Source organism: Cylas formicarius, unplaced genomic scaffold (assembly GCF_029955315.1).
Source record: "Cylas formicarius isolate icCylForm1 unplaced genomic scaffold, icCylForm1.1 PGA_scaffold_5__7_contigs__length_24384050, whole genome shotgun sequence".
Taxonomy (NCBI): domain Eukaryota; kingdom Metazoa; phylum Arthropoda; class Insecta; order Coleoptera; family Brentidae; genus Cylas; species Cylas formicarius.
In genome coordinates, this window is record NW_026844341.1 from 7453658 (window position 1) to 7478062 (window position 24405).

Here is a 24405-nt window from a genome sequence, read left to right on the forward strand (position 1 = left end):
GTTACCAGTTTTATGATCGGTCTCTATTATGCTAAATGTATTGTTTAAATTTTTGTTTGAATGAAGTTAGTGCGGTAGAGAAGGAGTTTGTTGTAAGCGTTGATAGCATTACACGTGAAACTGCTCTGGAACTGTGGCGAAGTATGTTTGGGAACGGTAAACAGCCCACTATGGCGGGTATTAACAGAATGAATATCTGATGCACGAGTGAGTTTGTCAAAAAGATATGTCGGACGTTGAAGAGATGTTACTTTTTTAATTAAGACTAAAAGCTGCGATTTAAATCGTTCGTCTAATGATAGTCAGCTAGAATCCTCTAGGCTAGTAGATATGTGATCAAATTTACGAATGTTGTATGAGACTCTGAGACAGGCATTCTGAAGACGCTGAAGATTAACTTTATTCTTTTGAATTAGGGCAAGCCAGTAAACTACCATACAGTATGAAATTTAAAAGAGAGTTAAGGAATCGATAAGTTTTAACTTAATTGCTGTGTGGAGAATATCTTTATGACAGTCGAAAATCCGAAGCTTGTAAAACTATTTCTGGATCAATAAAGCTACGTGACCTTCAAAACGCAGATTATTATCCAAATGCAGAGCCAGATTTTTGCATTCGGCAACCGACCATAAGAGGTCGTTTAAATAAATTTTGGCTTCATTATTTTTTCTTTATCTTTGATAAAAATTATAAGTTGCGTCTTATTTTCGTTAAATAACAGACCATGCTTATTAGAAATATCAGTGAGAGCACGTAGGTCATTGTTTATATTACTTACTGCGGCATTAATTTGAGAGTAATTAAAAGAGAGATTTTCTTGAGTGTCGTTTTTTTTCTCATCTTACTTTTCTTGCATTTTATTATTACTATAAACACTTTTGGTTTTTTTTTATTTGGTAAAAATCAAGCAGTATTATTATAGTATATTATGAAACAAGTGTGATAAAGGGCATTTGAGTTATTTAGCACTAGCGAGCCAAGTGCTTAATAAATGACTGACTTAAGTGGCCCGCATCCGTAGGAAACAAAACTGACATGGTAAAATGTCACTTTCCGTACGCTCATTCGGTTTATAATTTGGTAATTTTCAGATGGGAGTAGAAAAATATTATTTAGGAAAGGCTCATGTCCGGAGACATTAATTGGACAACAGGCGAGAAACCTTTTATCGAATAACTGCTTTTTAAGCGGAAATTATAACTGAATTTTCACTCTTTGCAAAAGTTGAAATAAATAGTCGAATTTAGACTTCGAAGAACGACTTTCAGCGTCCACGAGGACTATTCGAATTTCGTTCGTTAGCGTCGTGCTTACCTGCAGGCAAATTCCGACTCGCCCAGGCACAGTTCGAGGCATTCCTGACGCGACGAGACGATCTGGTGGCTGTTGACGTAGCCGACCAGTCGGTAGTTCTGCACCCGGTCGATACACCAAGCCCGTTCGCACGGCTTCACCCCCAGGCAGGTCTTCTGCGCGTAAATTGTAAACACCGGGAACTGGGATTTCGTCAGCGCTCCTGCAAAAATAAGTACGCTTAGAAAAAAAATCGCAACTCCCATCGGTCTTGGTCGCCGCACGGGAGGAGAGTGGTATGAGCGGCGTATTCGCTTGATAGATAGATCCTATACATCATTTGGGCTGATTGTTTCCGCGTGAGATGATTGGAGTTTCGATCGCCAGGGGGCGTCGGAGGTATTTTCTATTAAGCGCGGGTATACGCGCGGATCATAACATCTCTATGTGCGATCTTTAACGCGGGACGGAAGATGATAAAACTGTTTAATGAAGATCGGCGAACGGTAAAAATCGAACATCGAAGATCGGATCTGGCGCCGATTAAGTCCGGCTTCCTCGTAGAGCTCCAGATACTTGTAACTTTATTCGCAACAAGTGGCAATTTCGTTTTTCTCTTTTCTATTCATCTCTATACCGCGACGGCGATCAACCCACCCAGCACCCATACCTAGTGGTAATTTTTCAGATGAGTCTGATCTTGGCTGTCTGGTCTATCTATCTTGATTCGATGTTTCAGCATAGTCGTCTCCAGTTTGAATCCATTGATACCTCTTCAATTGCACTTTCGACGTAAAATTTGCGAGTGTACACGGATCACTTGCGTCGGTTACATTCGCCGCGCAAGACGGAAAGTCGTTCAATTGGGCAACGCGTTCGACGGGAACAGATAGAGCGATTAAGGCGAGGGGAATGGGGCGGTTCCAACGCCGTCGGCGCCATTGATAACCATAAAGGACGAAAACGGTTCGAAATTATAACCTCGTAGGACTCCCTGAAACGGCCTACGCAACCCAATGACATGTAATTACGTGGCTGCGGCATTGGTCATAAATATGGATGGAAATAACCCACCTTTGACGGGTTGAAGCGAATTCGCCCCGAGTTCACCCTCTGGGGGATTCGAACGGTCAAAACGTCATTCGGATAATCGATCCACTTTATATCGTTCAAGTTTAGGCTGTCTAGTCTAGTTTTTTCTCGTTCTTACTTTACTTCTAGATTCGCCCCAAATCCGTTAGAAGCGTAAATAGAAATCAATTCAAATTAGACATTGTTCTTCAAAGTTTCAAGTTCAAGTTCAAAGATGTACTTCTTGTCGTGCAGTGCTCTTTCTATGTTTTGTTCTCTGTTTTGCTTAACTTAATTACTAGGTGGTACCGTTAAATTTAATTTCTTTCAAACCGTTAAGTCAAGATTACTATGCATAGTATCTTCAATATAATTTTATCCAAGTCGAATTGGGCAATGTGGTTGGTTCAAGAGGGTTAACTATAGAACGCTCATTCGCTCATGACGAAATCAATTAGAATAGGGTAATTCCTTCAGTATCCCGTTTTGTTTACTCGGAAAATGGGGGAATGTCAGCGACCGCGTCGCAGGAGCAAGGTTGCGTACCGGTTTTCCTGAGGCCCGCTGGTCGATCTGTCCCTCGTATTCTTCACCCGTTTGAAAACGCCCTGCCATTTAATCGAACCGATACAAAACAAATTCCTCAGATCGTTATCGGCATTTATGTTTAGCCTATAGAAAACGGAAAATGAGACCAAAGCGACGCGATCGGACTCTGCGATCAATTGCTGGTGGGGTTGAAACGGTGACGTCAGATCCATAAACTCAACGAAAATGACGTTCTAAACTCGCATCAGAAACATTTGAGGGCTAATTGTATTATTGGTCAATCGTCAAACGCTAGCATACGGGCATTTACGTCAACTAGAAATGTATACAGGATGTTAATAAAGTGGGTAGAATAACTTATATGTATGGTATTTTAGGAGAGCATGGAAGCTTGTTCTGTGGTTTATCATTCATTCAAATAACGATTTTAATCTTTTTATATCATATTTCATTCTTTTTATCTATTTTCATTTTTACGGAAAAAAACGATGATTTTTTCGCTGGACTATAAGTCAATTGTTTAAGATTGCGATTCTGATGAAATTTTCGTTGGTTTAACGTTTATATACCATTATAGGTCAAAATGATGTTTTAAGTCTTAAGTTTGTGCTCCAAAGAACTCTATTCAAACAAGGTTTGCAATAAAGATGGCTGCGTTCCGAGTAGTTTGTCTTTCAAATGATCTTTATAATGCTAACCCGAGTTGTGCTAAAGTTGTGGGCTTGTTGGGTCGGCAGCGAACGCGTCTTCTTAATTCATCCCAAAAATGCTCAATTGGAGTGAGATCTGGGCTACAGGGTGGCCATTCTAACCTTCGAATTTCATATTTGTCCAAAAACAACATGCGGTCTGGCATTATCTTGTATCAATAAAAAGCACAAATGGAACAGCTTCTTGCAGTACCTCTTCAAAATATCTGTTATTAAATTTGTACGACCATCTTCTAATAAAGCGACGATTTTACCCATGTGCAAGTCAGCCCAAATTTCATTGGAAGGAATTGCATCGCAATCTTAAAGAATTGACCCATCGTCCAGTGAATGAATTTTTTTACATCTAGTAGCATTTATAGCAGCGAAAACGGGAAGTATTTGACAATGTGGGGTTTGGGACTACTTTTATTCCCGCCACTTTTACGCGGGCGGAACAAGCTTTTGTTTATGTTGTGTGTCGATTTTTAGTTCCTTTCAGGTATAGTGCGGTCGTCTTGTCTTTAAATAAATTTTATCGACCGTGCTCCCCGTGTTGAGTTGAGATAATTTCACGTGGTCGCGTATCGCTATCGTATACACATCCAATTGAAATACGTGTCCATAAAAGTTAATCGGCGCTGAGTAAATGAACGTATAGCGTCCATTTAAATTGAATTTAAGCGCTCGACTACGCGTTTTATACGCTCATTATCGTGCTAACACCTACGTATCGCGCAAAATGATTTATCGAGCTTAGGATAATGATAATTATACCAACACGCCGTGTATAATAATTTTGACCTGCGTTTCGGCGTTTCTAGGGGACTTTGAACGCTAATTTATAGTTACCAGGTATATACCAAATGTATACCAATAAACAAGATAGTAAAAACTAACCTAAACCAAAGCAACTAAACTCAAAACCAAAAAACTAACAGTGCCTAAAATAATCGCACGATACTTAACAATTTATCATTTAATGTCAAAGTAAACTGAGCCCTAGACCATTAACATCTATATCACTACAAGTATAATTAAAAAGTACATTGCTTGAAAAAGATTTTATCCAAAAAGTTTGTTTAGAAAGTTGGGAGTGGAGTACTGCAGAGGTTCTGACTGCCCGCGAAGGAGCTTGAACATCGATTAAATTAAAATTGAACTTATGCATAAATTCCTACGTTTTAAGATGATGATGAAAGTTAATTATTTAAAAAAATCCTTGAATATTTTTGAACCAACGGATATATTTACTGACCTCATACTCCAGCTTGGATCTAACGTAACTGAAGTAGAGCGCTTAGTGCCCGTTTGAATGTAAACTAACTAGCATTCCCAAATATAAATCCCAAGATTTTCAAAGCTTTTAATGATTAATATAGTCAGCAAACCAAAGTTTAATATCAAATAAAACTCTCAAAAATGGAAAAACCTTTGCCAATATCCAATAGCAACCTGTTTTGTGCACTAGGAGTCAATAATCAGAAAATCCCGTTAAAGATGGCGACCGTCATTTCGATTACTTACGAATCTAAATTGGTTGCACATTGTCTTCATATAGTTATTTCTCTTTTGTACATTTCCCTAAGAAGGGATTAGTAACTATGATGCTCTTGAAGCAATGCTTGGTTTGGTATATCCATCTTTTGGGTGACCTTTCGCGCGGGCGTCTTGCTTGTACCTTTCCTTTCACTATTAGTAGTTGCAGTGAGTCGGTTCTTCTTGCAATATGGCCAATGAATGTTAGAAAGCTTTGGTTTATCATTTTTAACAGATTTAGTTGAGTATTTAGTTCTTCAAGAACGGACCCATTCGTACGATGGGCCGTCCAGGGTATCCGTAACAGCTATCTGTATGCCCACATTTCAAAGGCATCTATACGCACCTATCGCTCTTCTTGATCGTCCATGTTTCAGCTCCATAAGTGGCAATCGGAAACACAAGTGATATAGTTATAATTTTTCTTTCAGACGAGCCTGACTTTGTTAAAATGGGATAAGTCGTTTAGAAAATACGATGGTGTCAACTAACAGTTCGTGAACATTTTTGTGGGTCATGCGATCTTTGTTGGCCCAAATAGATCAACTGCCAATGATTAACCCGCTGACTCCCACTTGTGACCCCCCCGTAATAATACGTAATAAAATTAATTTTCTATATTGACCGAAAATTTGCCAAGAATAAGGTTCAATTATGAGATAAGCATCCGCTTGAGGATTGAATTGGAGCCGGTAGTTTGATTTCCATATTTGCGTCAACGTTTGAGGTCGAATGGCGAGGTGATGTACAAGGCGTCTCGTTTAAAAATAATTAAAATTTGACCAATAACTGTTTGTTGACTCACCTTACTCCTTCAAATTGTATCTGATACCAAATAAGAGTCGCTTAAAAATGGCTAAAGAATGTTGATTTCTTATTGAAGCAAAAAGCAATTCAAATACACTCACGACTCCGCCGATGTCCGCTGATTGACGTATTTATTAATAATCGTACATGATTTTATGACATAACTAAAAAGGTCAAACGGAAAACTAAATAACACTCAAAAACTATTAAAAAGATCAGGCAAACTTTTCAAGTTTGTTACCACATAGCAACAAAACTACTGTATAAACTATACTATATAATATGCTATATATATATATATATATATATATATATATATATATATATATATATATATATATATATATATATATATATATATATATATATATATATATATATATATATATATATAAATTCAAAGGATATCGGGTAGCGGTCCGTGGTTAAAATAGAAAGCTCCTTTTTTCTTTAACACTCAATATTTCGTCAATTTATTTGTTGACTTCTTCAGGAGTGAAAAAATTAGAGTCTACCACATAGTTCCTCAAAAACCATACTTTACAGTTAAGGTAAATGAACGAAGCGACATAATGAAACAAACGGATAAACACTACTTAGTAAACAATTCTTAAAGATTAAGAATTGTATACTAAGTGTTTATCCGTTTGTTTCATTATGTCGCTTCGTTCATTTACCTTAACTGTAAAGTATGGTTTTTGAGGAACTATGTGGTAGACTCTAATTTTTTCACTCCTGAAGAAGTCAACAAATAAATTGACGAAATATTGAGTGTTAAAGAAAAAAGGAGCTTTCTATTTTAACCACGGACCGCTACCCGATATCCTTTGAATTCAAATAAGTTTAGTACGGTCGATATAAGAAGAAATTCCAAGTGTTAGTATATATATATATATATATATATATATATATATATATATATATATATATATATATATATATATATATATATATATATATATATATATATATATATATATATATATATATATATATATATATATATATATATATATATACTATTTGTTCCGTCACTCTGAAACGGATGCTACGTCATCGATTTTTTACAATACAACAACACACAACACACTTAGTTTTAAAACATAGAATTTTAAGAAGCAGTCACTCATTTGAAATATGTTTTTAGCGCGATGACAATTCCATCTAGGTTAACAAAATGTTCTATTACAGTTAGTGCATCTTTTAATCCTAATAGCAATATGGTCTGTAAGAAATGCACTGTTATCATGTGACAACGTCGCAATGAACAGACGCTTACTCCATTGTATTTGCCCGAAACTCTGACGTCAGGTGCGGTGCGGATTTGCAGAAATTAAAGCCCTAAGACAAACAGATTCAACTGTAGCGATCACTTTGAAACTTACTGTTGCAGTACAATACTGAAGTTTTTAGGCCATAAAAATCAAGCTTATACACTTATCTGAATCTGATTATGGCATGTTAAGTGTTTCATTTTTAATTCTTCGTTGCAGTCTTCCCGATAAAAACTGTACTTACGTCATTTCACAGAATTTAGAAATTTGTCCCGGAACAGATTAATATAAAATAGATATTAAACCTGTGGTTTCGTTTAGCTCCTAGTTTTTCCAAAATTCACTTTTATAATACATTAGCGTGAACGGTTCGCCGAACTCTTTCCAAGTATTCTCCAAAAATTTGTTTTTTTTGTAAAAAAATAAAATTGAACTCAATAATAATGTCATAGTATATAATCTGAATATTAGAAGTACGATTAAACTTACAATGCCTTACCGTTGAACCGCCATGTTTCGTCGTTTTTTTTTTCGTATAACGCATTACGTTTTTACAATTCAATACCCAAACACTGTTTAAGTTTCAATGTTTAAACTTTCAAACACACATAAAAAAAATACGTTAAATTCGGGTTAAGCTAACAATAACATATTCTTAAACTCCTTATGGTTTTTATATGATTTTTTTTGTATAGGTAGTCACCTTAAAAAGTTTAAATATTTATTGTTACGAATTGCTCGAATGCGTAATGTCTAAAATTAAATGTCCTTGTTAAACATGTCAACATTCGGTGCAGTAGAGTAGCTTTTAAGCTAGACTGCGTCGGAATTATCGTGATAAGTTTATTGTAATATACTCTTGTTGATGGTACATTACACAATAAAAGGAATTTATTATTATTATTATTATTATTATTATTGGACTCAGATTTCTCTGCTTCGCAGGTATTGGTGATGTGATATTGATAGAGAGGAGCTTGCTCCTAATTTACTTTACCTAAGCCCAAACATTTTCGAACAATGTGACATGTCTGGAGTATTATAGCTTTTTGTGATGCATCAAAGATGTTATTCTGCATATCTAGTTTTTCCAGGTTTTTCTTGAAATTTTTCCTTCTCTCCGATGACATAACCAATGGACATATGGTTACTTCGTTGAGACGCCAGATTTGTTTTAGCTGGATAGCTGTTCTTCATATTTTCGAACTTTCTCAGCTTCCATAGATCTCTTGTGGGTCAACGGTATGGCAATATGAACGATTGTCTCTTTTTTTTTTCGTGTTTATTAATGGAGAGAATATCTGATCTGTTGTGAGCGACCGTTGTATCTGTTAGTACCGGACGATCCCAGTATAGCAGATGTGTATTGTAAAATTCAGGCGTATCTTTTGACAAAAGTTGCCATTTGAAGCCCAGTTGCTGATGTATGATATTGCCAGTTGATGGTGTTTTCCTAAATAAGCATTATCTGCTAGTGCGCTACCCATGATGTGTTCTATTGTTACTTCAGTATTGCTACATTTCTCAATGGTGTTGATTTCCAATATTTGTTTTTCATAATTTCTAATTCTAATTACCTTGTCTTGTCTTATGAAGCCACTGTAGTGATGATGTTTTGTAGATGAATGTATCTTCGAGTGTTTATCATCAAGTGCTTTTTCCTTCCAAGTTTGTATTTCCTGATGTAGTGTTGATGTTGTATCGGTTACTATTGGCATAAGTTGAATAGTGTAAAGTGTTTATCAGCATTTCTTATAGACTGGATGATACGTCTGTGGACCTGGTTTGTGCAAATTTTGTTTATATTTAGAGGCCCCCTGCCACCTTCTTTTCTAGGGATATAAATCCGTGATGTTGGTTATTATTATAATTATAAAAACGAGCGGCGTGCTTTGAAGTGATGCGGGCAATATATTTCGAGGGAGTGAGAGAACTTATATATTCCGTAACCTTTGGTTTGCTTTGCGAATCGCAGACGCACTGACTATAGCCGCGAGGTCCTTGGCGAATACGGCGCTGCTTACGTAAACGTTATTACGTGGATTACCGCGGTACAGAATTTACATGCTCGTTCGGTAATTAGCGTAAAGGATTATTCCTGTAGCGAGTAATTTCCTCGTTTTGCATCGCCGTGTCCGGTCGGCCGCTCTTGACCGGTCACGGACGGTTCGCCAGAGGAAAAAAAAAACGGTAGCAACTTCGGACGAGAAGTAAATCGTCGGGGATACGAAAAAACTCGCGAGCTCGCGTCTCGTGGTAACAGTAAAAGTGAAGCCGGGTCGCTTTTGTTCCCGCCATATGGCAGACGCGTCCCCCCGTCCGTCACCACTCCCGTCGTCCATTTTGCTTACGAAAAAACACACGCGGTGTTTAGAATTGCGCCATTGTGCGCTACCGAGGTTACATTGTGCTCCCTGCTTGACGAGTGTGTCGCATTTTTTTGTATTTATCCCAGAAAAGACCCCCGGGAATTCTGTAAATGGAATACAATCACACCGTAGTGGAGATCGATGCGTTTAATTGTGATAAATGTTCGGGGCGCTGCGGTGCACGTTAATTTCTTCGTTTCCGCATAAAATTAACGCGGTGTGCTAGCCACGCGATTAAAGAAAGGTAATCGAAACCCCCTATGCGCGAATAAAATTCCATTTCCATTACCCATATTGATACACGCCTATGTCCTCCTAACTACCTGCGCTCACTCTGCGAACGTCATAAGTGGGTGTGAATCTTATAGTGAAAATGTAAAGTTCATCGTGATGATAATAACTAGGAATCCTTCCGACCGAGAGCTCCAATCTATCAAATATTTTACATAAAACTTCCTTTTCTAGTTCAAACAGGAGCTTTTTCTTGTTAATTTGAATCATATTCCAGTGAAAGTCTTCTTTTCCGCCACATATTCCACCGAGAAGTACATCTAACCTGCCAGGTGTCTTCTTAAAATCTCATTTTCTGGGTCGAACGGCAACTTTTCCATGTCGATTTAGATCAGATTCCAGTTAAAATCAGTTTTTCTTCCAGTTATTGTAACGAAAACATCAATAAAGCGGCAGATGTCATATTAAAATGTCATTTTGTGCTTCGAACGGGAGCTTGTTCAGTCAAATTTGGCGAAATTTCAGTCAAAATCAGCTTTTTCAGTCAAGTGACCAAGCCAGTTTTCTGTGCGCATCATTGAGGCTCCCGGATATAAGCGTCGAAAAACTCGGACCCGCTCCTGTTCTTATTACTCCGGGAGCTTATCTCACATAGTTGAAGTGTGTTTATTAGTCAGAGGATATTAAGTTTGTGGTAATTGTTAAAAAAGTGCGCAGATGTCCACGATTGTGACATATTTGTAAAGTTTAGGGCGTATAACCCCACAAATCAAAATATTTCTGGTGTGCTAAGAACCCCCTCTGAGCAGCTTAATAATTCATTATTTATTAATTATTTAATATAATTTAGAAATAATTTTTAATCCCAATATCTACAAGCCGTGGATAATATCACAAAATTTGCTATCTTTAATGGACGCTAAATTCATTCTACATTCATGAATTAATTTACCGCATAATAGCGTTGTCATATTATTTATTAGATTAAAATTTTTTTAGACAATTAGGAAGTGGACAAAAAAAATTAAAATCACAATTTTATGTCACTTATAAATTACGATTTTATTTATGTATGTAATATTTATTAATTTCATAAGGTTAAATATTTACTCGGAGTTCCTGAAACTAATGGACGAGGAACAAATAAAATGGCTAACAACAATATTTAGCAATGTCTACATTTCAGGAAAAATCCCTCGAAGCTGGTTAAAGTCAACCTTTATCGCTCTGCCAAAAAACCAAACGCTAGAAAGTGAGTCACCTTAAAACTTTCCTAAAAATAATCCATAAAAGAGTTAAGTTCTGTTCCAGCGCTGCAAGGACGTCAACAGCGACATATATATCAGCTTCATTGACTATCCGAAAGCTTTTGACAGAATAAAACGTGAGAAACTGACGTCGATCTTAGAATTGGTCGGACTAGTCGAAAACATATATTATAATCAAACAGCAGCTGTCAGAATCGAAGACCAGTTGACGAAGGAAATAAAGATAGAGAGGGGGGTTCGACAGGGATGTGTACTATCCCTTTTATTTTTTAACGTCTATTCAGAATACGTTATAAACGTCATAAACGTTTATAAATAATTATATAAATAATTTCGCTACGTTTACCTTGGAACAGATGGGATCATTCAGTTGAAATCAGACAGAGGATAGAAAAGGCCACATCAGCATCTAACAAAATGAACAACATTTTTAAAAGTCACTTTCTAGCACTAAAAACTAAAATCCGTCTGGTCCAATGCTATGTGTTTACGGTTCTCCTTTACGGAGTTGAATCCTGGACATTGGCAGAGGCGTCTATGAAGAAATTCGAGGATTTTGACATGTGGTGCTATAGATATATTCCGAAAATTTCCTGAGTTGATAGAATAGAATTGAATGGACCTAAAGAAGCGGAAACTAGAGTACTTAGGCCAAATTTACGATCAGTTGCAGCTTATTCTGCAGGGTAAGGTCTTTGGAAAAAGAGGCCCAGGACGCAGGAGAATCTCATGGTTCCACAATCTGAGAAAATGGTTCTCTCATACAACCGCAGGACTTTTCACAGCAGCAGTCGACAAGATTAGAATAGTCATGGTAATAGCCATAGGCACCTTAAGAAGGTCTTTTTTATGTGAATGTTTTATAACATTACAACCCTATAATCTTTTTGTCTACTCCTTGATCCACACTATAATTATTTTAAGAAATAGAACGAAATTTATTTATTTAAAAGTTAAAAAAACATACATTTTCGAAAACTCGACAATATTTTCAATATAAAATGTAAAAAATCAGTTAAAGGCTTATATTTGCCTTCCTTAAAAGTTGACAACCAATTTTGTCTCAGTCTATAGCGGATATTACTTGAAAAGGTACCGACGCTTATGTTGCCGCTGATTAGATTGGGACTCTCTGGGTCCGTTGTTTTTTGTGTGGGTACAATACAATAGCGGAATCTAATACGCATCGAATGCACTTCATTTTATTATTTACTAATCCTCTGGATTCCTCCTGCGTCCGTTGTCTATAAATCAAACTTGCTGACGTTTCGCCAATCATTCTGTCGGCTTCTTCAGAGCTTAACTGGTGCCCAGAAGATTTGCGAATAGTATTACAGTCGCCTATGGAAGTTTCTTTGAAAAATTTACACTTTGCATAAAAATTACATCCAATTGAATTTGATTTCTTTAGTCTTCAACGTTTGTTGAAAATGTTTTATATTACGAAGAGCAAAAATTTGAAACTTGGCGCCCACGTAAAACTTAATCTCGCTTTTAAAAAATAGCCATAAAAATATAAGTTTAATCATGCTAAAATTTCGGACTCTCCTTAAAACACGTTTTTACATCAAAAGGGCACCATTGAAAATACTAATTTACATATTTAAGTGTATTTCTGGAAACAAAAACTTCTTTGGTTTACCGAGTTTATTCCCAGTCAGAAACTCGCACGGTATGTCCCAAGAAGCTTAAACGAATCCAAAAAGACGTTCGAGGCCAAACGCGGTAGAAACGCATCGACCCACGCAACATGGCGATTTTCCGAGTCTCGACGGGCAATTCGACGGGCGCGTAATGACAGGCCATATAGCCGGCTTCTAGAGTCACCAACGTACCATGTTTCCTGGTCATTACACGCCTAAAATGGGCCGCGAGGCGCGCAGAACCCAGCGAGCCGGCACCGCCAAAAGGATCCTCGGGTACTGAGCAGTACTCGAGTGGCTTGTTCGCCCGTCAAAACGAAGACGAAAGAAAAATGGAAGTCTTATGCGACGTTCATTAGTCGCCTTTTCATGCTGCGTACCTAATTAAAATTTTCGATTCTTTTTATCGGGACGCAACTCGATGACGATGATTCGGCAAGAAGTTACCGGCCAAAGAGTTGGGCTCGCTAGCTGAAAGTATAAACTGAGATTCTGCCAGACACAAAAGCTGCTCTCTCGCAATTGAAATTTTAATTTCAATTTTCTTGAAACTGGAATTAATAGTTAGAGATCTGGCAATCTCGTCCAAACATTTTTAAAGTTTTAAATTTGATTAAGCATTGATGCTCGGGGTATTTTCGAATAACGTGATATGTATCGTTCTTAATAGTTTAATCTAAATTGCAATATGTTCGTATATATTACGGAGGTATTTGACTGTGATCTTTCCAGTAAGTATGGATTTATGTATCTAATTCTCGAGCTTTGACCCTGCGAGGCTGTTTTCACTAGATAATTCAAAGGGTAGGGATAAGTACCTTTACTCTATTTATCTTACAGGTAAGTTTGAAAATAATCATTTTTGTCTTGTGTGAATGTCGATTAACAACATTCTTCTTCTTTTATTTTTGTGTCTTTTACATAGTTCTTTGATTTGTAAACAGCAACGGTCCTTTGTAAGACTATAGATTATATTGGCGGTAGATAAAGGTCCGTCATAAGAATACATATAAATATTTACTCGAATCTTACAATTAAACATTTTTTGAAGGTTCCCGTTTTTTAACACTTTAAAATGTTGTTCCCCTGTTAGAAGAATATATGGAAAACAACGTAAAATTTGAAGACGAAGTGGAGATGGTAGTTGAACCTAACGACAATTTAGAAGACGAACTACCTTAGCAAATAAAAAAAAACGGATCCATTTCTCTTCGGATGCTAAACAAATTGTTTTGAATGATTACAATTTTATAAGAAATTCGGAAGGGTAAGTAGAAGCAGCAATAAAAACGAGTTACATGAAGTCCGAAGTCAACAGTAAGAAAAATTGTTGTAAACGGGATAGTCAATAGGAAAGTGAGAGAAGATGATGGTACTTCGCGAGTTTTTAAAGAGCAACACGCAGATCTAATTAGGCTAATTCCAAAGATTGTTATTGTGTTGGATAATGCTTCGTAGCATTCAGTTCAAATTAGAAAAATTCCAAATACTTCTTCAAATAAATTAGAAGTTAAAAATTTCTGTACGAAAATAATTTATCTTTTACAGAGAGTTACACGAAAAAACAACTTCTGGAATTATTAAGAATAAAACACTTTCAATAAACACTACAAAATCGATTCGATAGCACAACAAAACGGACATGAAATCTTGAGATTACACCCTTAACGTTGTATATAGATGATTTGGTCTGAGTTGAAAGCGCATATAAGAAGAAGTAACACTGCACCAAAGTTTAGTGATAGTACCATAAACGTAATTCGGCAAGAAGTAGCTAAAATATCAGTACAAAGCTGGTCGAACTGTGAAAAACAAGTAATAAAAGAAGAAAATATTTATCGATAACGATTAGTTGCGGCGTTGATCATTGAACTAGGTGACGACAGTAGCGATAATGTCGGTTTTGTAAGTGACTGATACTTTGTTATTATTATATTTAATATTTTGTATATTAATAATGATACTATGCACAAATGTAATGAAATAGAACGTAATAAATTGTTACTTGGTACTATTTTTTTTTATGAACATATTTCAAGAAATTTTCGGTTAAAAAGATTGATAACATACTTATATCCCGCTTGTTGGTGTAGGTAGATAAAATCCAAGGACGATCCTGCAATGGTTATGGGTAAGGGTCTGCTCGGCAGGGTGTTCTATAAGGGGCTGCGGTTTTGGAGTAATAAATGGTAGGCACAGTTAATCACGGGGTCGGTTGTAAAAACACTATATTTCTGGTCGAAGTATACATGCTTAAGTTGAGAATTTCTTCAGTCGAGCAAACCCAACTTACAAGCTTGATGTTTGACGCCTCTTTACTGTCTTATGAGACGTCACTGGGGAAACAATTTAAAACAATTAATTTGCGAATACTCATGGAATTTGCTTAATCGCTTATCTAATATCATGGGATCGGTTTTAAAAGCACTATATTTCTGGTCGAAGTATACTAATATCCCTACGCAACTGCAACTGCCGCCGCTGACAATTTCCATTTTTTCTGCAAAGGCGGGCGATAATAATTTTCTTCTCGGACGCTTCCACAAATCGACTTCCGAGAAAAACGGAAGAATAAGCGTCAGACAGAGAGAGAACGTACAGTTTCGGTTCACGCATACATACACGCGCGCGTATAGACCGAGCACTTATCCCTCGTTAATGGCGCCAAACGGATAAAAATACGCAACCGTATCGGATGGTTCGCGAGACGGCCAGAGAATAACAAATTGGTTATATTATGCGTTTACCTAACGGCCAATTTGTGTTTGACATTCCGGCGAGGATGCCAGGACGAGCGGTAGCAGGGCGATCGTCCTTAATTGCGTGTCGTCCTGCGTTGCCGCTATCGGTGGTACACGATGAGCTTCGGGTATAAATTATTGCCGATAAGGTAGCGAGCTTGTTCCGCCTATCTCCGCCGCGGACCAAAGTCGAAAAATAAAAAATACGAGTATCCTATCTCCCGGATTCATAAGGGAGGCGAACATTCCTGGCTCTCCAGTTTTATAATTATGGTAAAATTGTAAAAAATGAAATTTGGGTTCCTCTTGTGATCTATCGTCGGTGTCTCCGAAACGTACGAGCCGTAATTAAATGCACACTGATTGTCCACGTGATTATTCGCCAAAGGTTCTCTTTTCCATTTAATTTCTACTTTATTTTAACTTAATATTTTATTACATTTACTTATATTTATTATAAATAAAGCATTTTCCATGTATAATAATAAAAATTGTTAATATGATTTAATTATTTGTGTCAATGTGTATTTGCATTGGGTATATTGCGTAAATTGGTATTTGAAACCTTTTTGAAATAAAGCTTATGACTGTGGAGGAGAAAAGGCAAAAATACTAAACAAAGTTATTTATTTACTCAGAGAGATGTTCCTGATTTAGTACCCATATTGTAAAGTATCATTAAGCGAGATTGAAAAATTGTTTCTGTTCAGGAAAATTGATCTACTACGCAGAATCGTTAGTTCTCTACATATTGTTTTCAACTGAATTTAAGTTTATCTTAAATGAGTTAGCGAATTCGTTATTTTTATAGTTATAAACATTTAAAATTTAGCACATATGTTTAATTTGGTTTACTGTTTAAATTTGGGATATATTTTCTTTCTTATCATTATTCACAGTAAATGTAACTTTGTTTATTTTGAACATTTACACCTTTTTTTGTGGCAAAAATTACAAATATTCACATGGAAAAACTTTTGGTGCAAAATAAGCCGTAGCACCCTTTGGAGCCGTTCCTGCATGAAATTCAAAAATTTTGTCGGCGGCAATTTTTATGAGTCTAAATTTCGTTTAGGAATCTTAAATAATTGCGGTAATAATAATTTGTTTGTTTATTGTTTACCCATTAAATCAGCGACACGTTTTTTGGAAAACTCCGTATAATAAACTTTGTTGAATTAAACGGATTTATCGAGAATTTCTTAAAAAATTAACCAGACGTCATTACACCGAATTAAGCAATGTAATATCCCTGCGGCGTTGCGCCCGGTGCCATTGACCGTTTGTAAAAAAATGGCGGAACGGAGCGACAATTTTCTTTTTTCGACGCAGCGTGTTTATTTTTCTCCGCGAGCGATATTTGAAAGCTTTTGTCACAAACCGCGAGCGTTCTTCGATTTCTAACAGTTTCTGAAACGTGATTCTCGCCTTTCGGGCGGTCTTGGTCGCTTCTTTACCTTGTCGTCCTCTCGCTCTTTATTAAATAAATCCCGCGATGCGACGACAAGAACCAAATTCAATTCTGCATTTTTTTTTTCAACACAGACACGTAAAACTGTTAAATTCTTCGACGGGTAATTGAAAAATAAATCTGCGATACACCGCAAGGTGTTTTTGTGAGACGAGGATGTCGGAGATCGCGCGAATTCTGCTGTTACCGTGCGTCGCCACAAACACACTGTATATGGGAAGCTACAATTGCTTAATTATAATAAAGGAAAAAGCGAAGAAAATATTCTGGAGATCATCCACCTTTCTATAAGCACGAAGGTTTGAGATTGACCTTCCTCAACAGTTCCAACTGAACCAGCGGCAAGAGCTGGTGGACTTCCTGTCAGTGCTTCAAAGCATATTTTTCTTTTTATTTGGCACCGAACTCTCTATTTCTAGATCCACAATTCCCATCTTTTTTTTCTCGTTCTCGGGATAAATTTAGAGCATGGAAAGTATAAACCCAGCACCGAAAGTCATTGCAATGAAATTCTGTGCAAAATCTTTACAAAGCGCTCTCAGGGTCGAATACAATCACCTCGTGAAGAATATTAATATACTAGAAACATTCAAAGCTAACTGATAACAATCATCTCTGCGGAGCATATTCAGTATTATTCCAGTTTTATTACGAAACTATAATTTATCCGGTCTGGATTCTGAATGAATTACTTTAATTTGAGGATCATGAGTCGCCTCAAAACAAGGACAATACCCTAGTTTTTGCAATGGGATAATAAGTTCATAGGCCTCGACCAAGGGCACCAGGCTTCTCCTTAAAGAAGTTGTGGTGCATTAAGATGAAGAGTCAAAGATTTTAGAAGAAACTTACGTTCCGACAAAGTCTTTATAACTTCAAGCAAAATATTAATACCAATTAATTTTTATTCCGAGAGGAAATAATGTTTTTAGGACAACCCTCTAAAAACCGCGAAGAAACTGGACTAAATAGAAGGGTGTGCTTCCCACCACGTCCTAGACATTCACACAATTTATCTTGAAAGTAAACTAATATATTGAGGTCTTCATCAAAATTTCTTTCTATTGTCCTGGTCTTCCGTGTGACAGTATTTCGGTCCTCAAATTGTTTAATAACATTTTTAATTGTATTTATTGTAGGAACTCTTCTATCGGGATATATTTGCCGATATTCTCTTTTAACCCTTGCAACATTATGTCCGTTTGAATACTATAACTTTATTAGTTCGCGTTTTTCTTCCTTAGCATAATCCATTTGAAATATCTTATTTATTTAAGTTATTTAACTTAGGCTGCAGATCTTTAGTTTCGATTAGTTGTCAAAAATAGAACATTGTTAAAACAATTGCAAACATAGACGATATGGTTGTTATCAAGGCAGACTTGACCATTTTTATACAATATGGCTGATGATTCTTTTTAAACTGAGATATCTCAAAAACGGCTAAATGAAATGTCAATAAACTATATATTTTTGACATCAGGAAGAAAAGATCTACGACTTAAGCTAAAAATATATAGGGAATTCCATTAAAAAAACCAAAACAAATCTTAGATCACAGGTAATATAGGGTTATTATTTTCGATGTATAGAACTTTAAGTTGGCATTACTGTTCAAGATGGCGACCGATTTAACAGCTGTCAAGTGATTTATTCTCAGTTTGGTTTGGCAATTCATCATGAATAGACTCACGCCTGAACAACGCTTGCAAATACTGCAATTTTATTTCGAAAATAATGGTTCTGTGCGGAATACGTATCGCGCACTACGTCCATTCTATCGTCGACAAAATCGTCCATCAGAGCAGTTAATTCGATTAACCATGGAACGCTTTCCACCACGTTTACTCTTATTGATAACTCGCATCCCCAGAGACGCCGTACGGTGCGTACAGCGCTGTAGAGCGTAGCATTGAGGAAGACCCGAATGAGTCCATCCGCCATCGAGCACAGGAATTGGATCTGTGTCCATCCACTTTATGGAAGATTTTGCGGAAGGATCTTGGTTTACGTGCTTACAAAATCCAACTCGTGCAAGAATTGAAGCCAAACGATCATCAAGTAAGGCGTAGATTCGTCGAATGGGCCCAAAACGAGATTGCCGCTGTTCCCGATTTTCATAAGCGAATTTTGTTTTGCGATGAAGCGCACTTCTGATTGAATGACTTCGTCAACAAACAAAACTGCCGCATTTGGTGCGAAGCTAATCCTCAAGTGTATGTCGAAACACTGCTACATCCAGAAAAACTGACTGGTGCGCTTTATGGGCGGGTGGAATCATTGGTCCGCACTTCTTCAAAAACGATGATGGCCAGAACGTTACAGTCAATGGTGATCGGTATAGAGCTATGATTACTAACTCTTTCATTCCTGAATTGAATAACCATGATGTTCAGGAGATGTGGTTTCAACAAGACGGCGCAACATGTCACACAGCTCGTACCACAATCGATTTATTGAAAGACACGTTTGGTCACCTCCTAATTTCACGTTTTGGACCTATGGATTGGCCTCCAAGATCTTGTGATTTAACACCGCTAGACTACTTTCTGTGGGGCTATGTAAAGTCATTGGTCTATGCGGATAAGCCACAAACGCTTGACCATTTGGAAGACAACATTCACCGTGTTATTGCCGACTACATCTGCGCCAGCCGTGGCGGTCATATGTCAGAAATCATATTTAAAATGTAATGCCACAAGATTATCTTTCGGATAAATAAAATTCATGTCAATCGAATAATCCATCGTTGTTTTATTGCAACTTAAAGTTCTATACATCGAAAAAAAAACGCCCCTTACAATTTAAGGCCCAAACCGTTTTATATCGATGGCGTCGTGTCCTACAAAGTTGCCGCGCCACGTTAAATTGCGAAGAAACGCCTTTAAAGACGTTTCTGCTCGTAACCTGAACGGACATGCATCGGCCTCGCGTGTCTTGCGAAAATCGAAAGGATATACGGGGTGGTCGCCATCTCAAAATATAAAAGCATCGGCTAGGTTAGCGATAAATGCTTGACGCTTTATAAAAAATAAAAAAGATATTTAGATTCGTTTTGATTGGCGCCATAATTAAGTCGAACGCTTCAGTTGGGAAGTCGATTTTTTAAATTAATTGACTGTTTTGCCCACTAATTGCGTGCAGCTGGTCCAGCGAAGATGAATCTTCGAAACACGGCCCAAATATGCTTCAGTGGGCAACCCCTTTGACACGAAGAAGCGTTCATGGGTGGTAATGTTTTGTCAGGACATTGTAAAAACTAGCGTTCCTGGTCGGGTCAAGGTTAGAGTTCACTTTGCTTATAGTTGGCCCAGCGTGTCAGCCTTCTCGCCTTCTCCTTGCTCTTAATGACTAAATGAACATACCATGTTACGAAACGAAATTTAGGCTGTATCAATTGTCGGTGAGGCATGGGCCGAGTAGGCAAGTGAAACTCAATTTCCAAAAAACACTTTATTCAAAAACCAAGAGGGAGGAGGGGCTGAGACTGAAGAAAAGTAGCTTACGCATTATTTTCTGTAAGTTTCACATTAATTAAAAACTACCTGTGTTACTAGGGGCGTTGGGCGCGTAGGTACTTATCTGTGACCAGTCTAAAGTCGCTTTACTCTCGGCACTGCTATTTGCCTGCTGCTACCATATACAAATTTGTTCCACCAGGGGCTGAAGCTCTGGTGGGGCCTGATTTGCGGCCGCGGCCGTGCGTGGAAGTAGTCCAAAGAAAGTGGGCATTAAGCCCCAGGAGTGAAGTGGTTAAAACAATATGTGGTCCAGCGAATCGTGCAAATAGTATACGGGAAGTCAAAAGAAAAAAAAAGGCCTTAAAGATAATAAATGAGACATTATTACGGGTCGACAGCGCGATAATAGTAAGTGGATGTGGGGTGGCCTTATAGGTTGAGCGTTATCTTGGAAAACCTCTCTCCGCTAAATCCGACCAAGCCGAGGGTACAAACGACCACGTCTGTTTACCCGCTTATTTCGGAGATCAAGGTTACTTGTTTCCCTCTAAATCCGCAATACGCGTGAGCTTTAAGCGACTCCTTAGAAAACAGCGGACAAGGGAAAACCTACAGGAAGCACGCTGCTTACCGGCGGGAAAAAGAACACCAGGACCGCAAAAGAAAGAACGGAAGGGACCAGAGAACAACAGCTAGCAATTCCCTGGTCAATGCTTTAATTTCGCCTTGGAAAAATAACGTTATTCACGACCAATTGAGTTATCGCGAGTCTGTGACCACCACCCGTTCCGCGCATATGCTACACAGTACTATGCATCAGCTGTTTTGGTTTACTTCAAAACAAATAATAAATTTTCACACAAGAGGGGACATTGTGTTCTAGCACCGAAATGAAAAAGAATGAAATATGACCTAACAGGTCCGCACTTTGCTTAGAATTTAATTATTTGGGGTTTTGTTAGGAAAGATGCTAAACAATATTTATTTATTTATGTATGTATTTATGTTTAAATCTAAAATAAAATTACAAATTATTTTTATTACCTACTTAAATTACTTAAAATTATTCACAAAATATATCAGTATCACTATCGCTATCATCGCCTGTTCTAATTACTATTTGCTCTATATTATTTGCAATATGGATATACGACTGTTCTGCTTTTTCTATATGTTTAACAGAATTTGCCCAACTTTGTGGAGGGATGTTAAAAATTTCGGTTTCTATAAGTTTGAGGACATTGGAGTTAACACGGGGAAAAACATTGTTACAACTAATGGCAGATTTCAGTTGCTGCCAAACATGTTCAATGGGATCAAATATACAGTGGTAAGGTAGAAACCTTAAAACTCTATGTCCTAGATTTTTTGCATAATTATCACATCGTATTCCTTTTGTAGAACCTCAATTAATTGCTTTTTGGTATAATCTTTGTGAAAATAAATGTCGTTATTATACATGTAGTTTTGGATTGTTGCTTTTGTGTCACATGAGGAAGGGGTTTTAGTCAACTGTCTACTGTGATAACTTGCATTGTCCATTACAATGACGCTATTAGGAGGAATGTTTGGAACTAGTTTGTTTTTAAACCAACTTTCAAATAAACCAGCGGTGGTGTGTTCATGGCAATCCAGAGAAGAATCTTTAATATTTTTCGCAGACAGCGAAAGTACATTTGGAAACCAACCATCTTTAGAGCCCACATGCCAAATAGTTATTCTTTTACCTCTTTTTGATAGCGCGTTTGTTTTACACTTATCAGTTGAGTCAACCCAACTTTTCCGGGGTATCATAAGTGTCAAACCAGGTTTCATCCAAATAAATAATTGGCCTTTGTTGTTCTCTGTAAATCCTATTTTTTTCTAGATATTCCAGTCGCCATATCCCAATTCTAAAAGATTCCATTAAAACTTGCCTTTTGTCAATTTTTTTAAATCTAAAACCCATGTGTTGAATACACTTCCATAAGGTAATTCTGCCACATTTAACACCGGTTTCATCTTTTTCAAGCCTCCTAATTAAGATATCTAATGTAGGCACGCTTTGTTCCTCGTACAACTGGTAAATTCTACGCCGTACTATATCTTGATCACTTTCATCTACACTCGAGAAAATGTCAGCATCGCTTCTTTTTTTCCCTGAAATGGGATTATTCGCAATTTTCCATACAGTTGATGTTGAAATTTTCGTCAATGTGGCCGTTTCTCCTAAAGATGCTTGCTTGCTGGCCCCACGTTCAGAGAATCAAATAAACATTGTTTATAACTTCCTTAGTCTCAATAGAATAGTGTTTTCTACATTTGGGCGGGAGCATCTCCTGAGATTCGCTAGACTCGCACATATTTTACATAATTCGCACACGATTCAACACAGGTTGTATTACGCACGAAATAAGAATGATTACTAATAAACTTAAACTAAATAGTATACCAAACAAAAGGTATAAAATTATTTTCTATTACGGACCACAATTTTAGCTGAATTTAAATTCCGAAATTTTAGGTAACAATTTTGTTGCATTAATGTTAATGACCACCCTTGGAGAATCCCATTCAAAAGCAATTGGTCACTTTCTTATATCTATGAACAGACCATACCACAGTAAAGATCGTTATTATCTGCCCAAGGTTTGTAGCATTTAAAATTCGTTTTAAATTGGGCCGGAACCCATCAAAATAATGCACTCTATAGCATGAAATTTGATTGAGCGTAGCGGTTGTCACAGTTTAGTAAGGCCCATCAATCTACAATCAGCCTCCCCCAAAGGGCAAAATGAAAAGAGTAATGGCGCACAAACAAAAACAAAAAGAAAATCGTAACCACCACAGTGTTAAACTTTGCCATTCTCGTCAATATTCCTTCACATTTCTTTCTATAAGAGCTCCGTCCTTCTAGAGGTCAGTCGTTTGTTTGCCATGTTTTAGGCATTATACGACGATTCGTTTGAATGCCTTGTTAGTTAGGGTCTACTCCAAAGCCACAATCCGCTCGCACTGCGTAGCTTCGAGGCACCGGCGGCGGTGGCGGCGGCGTCGGCTGCTTCCCAAATAAGAAATAAAACGGCGGCCGATGATCCAGCAGATAGAAGACAACAAAGGGAAACGGATCGAAACCGCGGCAATATTTCCCCTATTGTAAATAAACCCAGACCGAACCATAACTCTCGTGTTACGTTCGGAACCGTGGACATGGTTCTGCATCATTACCGACCGCGGCATATCTCCGTTCCTCTATTGTTCGCGTATCGGTCATTTCTAGAGGATATTAAGCCCCCATTAAGTAGCGAAATGGAAGAAACCCAAGCGGCCCGACGACGACGGCGAGGAAGAAAAAATCGTTCCTCGTTTGCTCTTCCTAGGTCTGCCCTGGCTTTTTCCTCGCTTATTAATATCTGATTAGTCCTTTTGTCTTTGGAGATCGCTTTCGACTCATTGATACCACAGATGCGCTTCCATTGATAGCCGTCCATGCGCCACGGGACGATAATTGCGCTCCCACCGGCGTACCGCAGATACATTATAATTAAATATTTTTCTATTTTTCCGCTGAGGTACATGTTGCAAGTCCGGCAATTTTCAAATTGCTCGTCAATTTACGCGTTTCTCTTTCTGTGCCGGGGGTATCGCAACGTGTGCGCAATGTAATTCCGGCAGGTATAGGGTGGAGTATCTAATATCTGATACGGTTGTACACATAATGGAAAATTTTTATTCCGCTTCCGAGGCTTACATACCGCCCTCAGTTAGCTTATTCGCAAAAAGGAACTTACCGGATCCATTCGCGGCGTGATAATTAATTACTCGCTTGTCCGTATAATTACCGCGCGTCCATTAATTACAATAATGAGAGGAAATCTAATCCGAATACATACGTAATGTACACAATGCCGTGCGTGCCACTTACGGTTGCTAATCTTGCATCTGGGCAATTATTTTTTGCTAACAGTTTGACCCGAAGCCGTGCCAGAGTTGCGAACGTCAAACTTTTCGTGCCTTTCG

The 24405-nt window shown here is 37.6% G+C and overlaps 2 protein-coding genes across 4 annotated transcripts in view; one reads left to right on the forward strand and one right to left on the reverse strand.

The window, feature by feature from the left end:
- LOC132701893 (autophagy-related protein 16-1) overlaps positions 1-24405 on the forward strand; it is a 491273-nt gene that overhangs the window by 48537 nt on the left and 418331 nt on the right. The window lies entirely within an intron of this gene.
- The window catches only part of LOC132702015 (uncharacterized), a 172565-nt gene that overhangs the window by 38411 nt on the left and 109749 nt on the right, over positions 1-24405 (reverse strand). The window contains exon 4 of the mRNA XM_060670411.1: positions 1315-1516. Within this exon, the coding sequence (XP_060526394.1) occupies positions 1315-1516 (202 nt within the window). The remainder of the gene's footprint in view (positions 1-1314; positions 1517-24405) is intronic.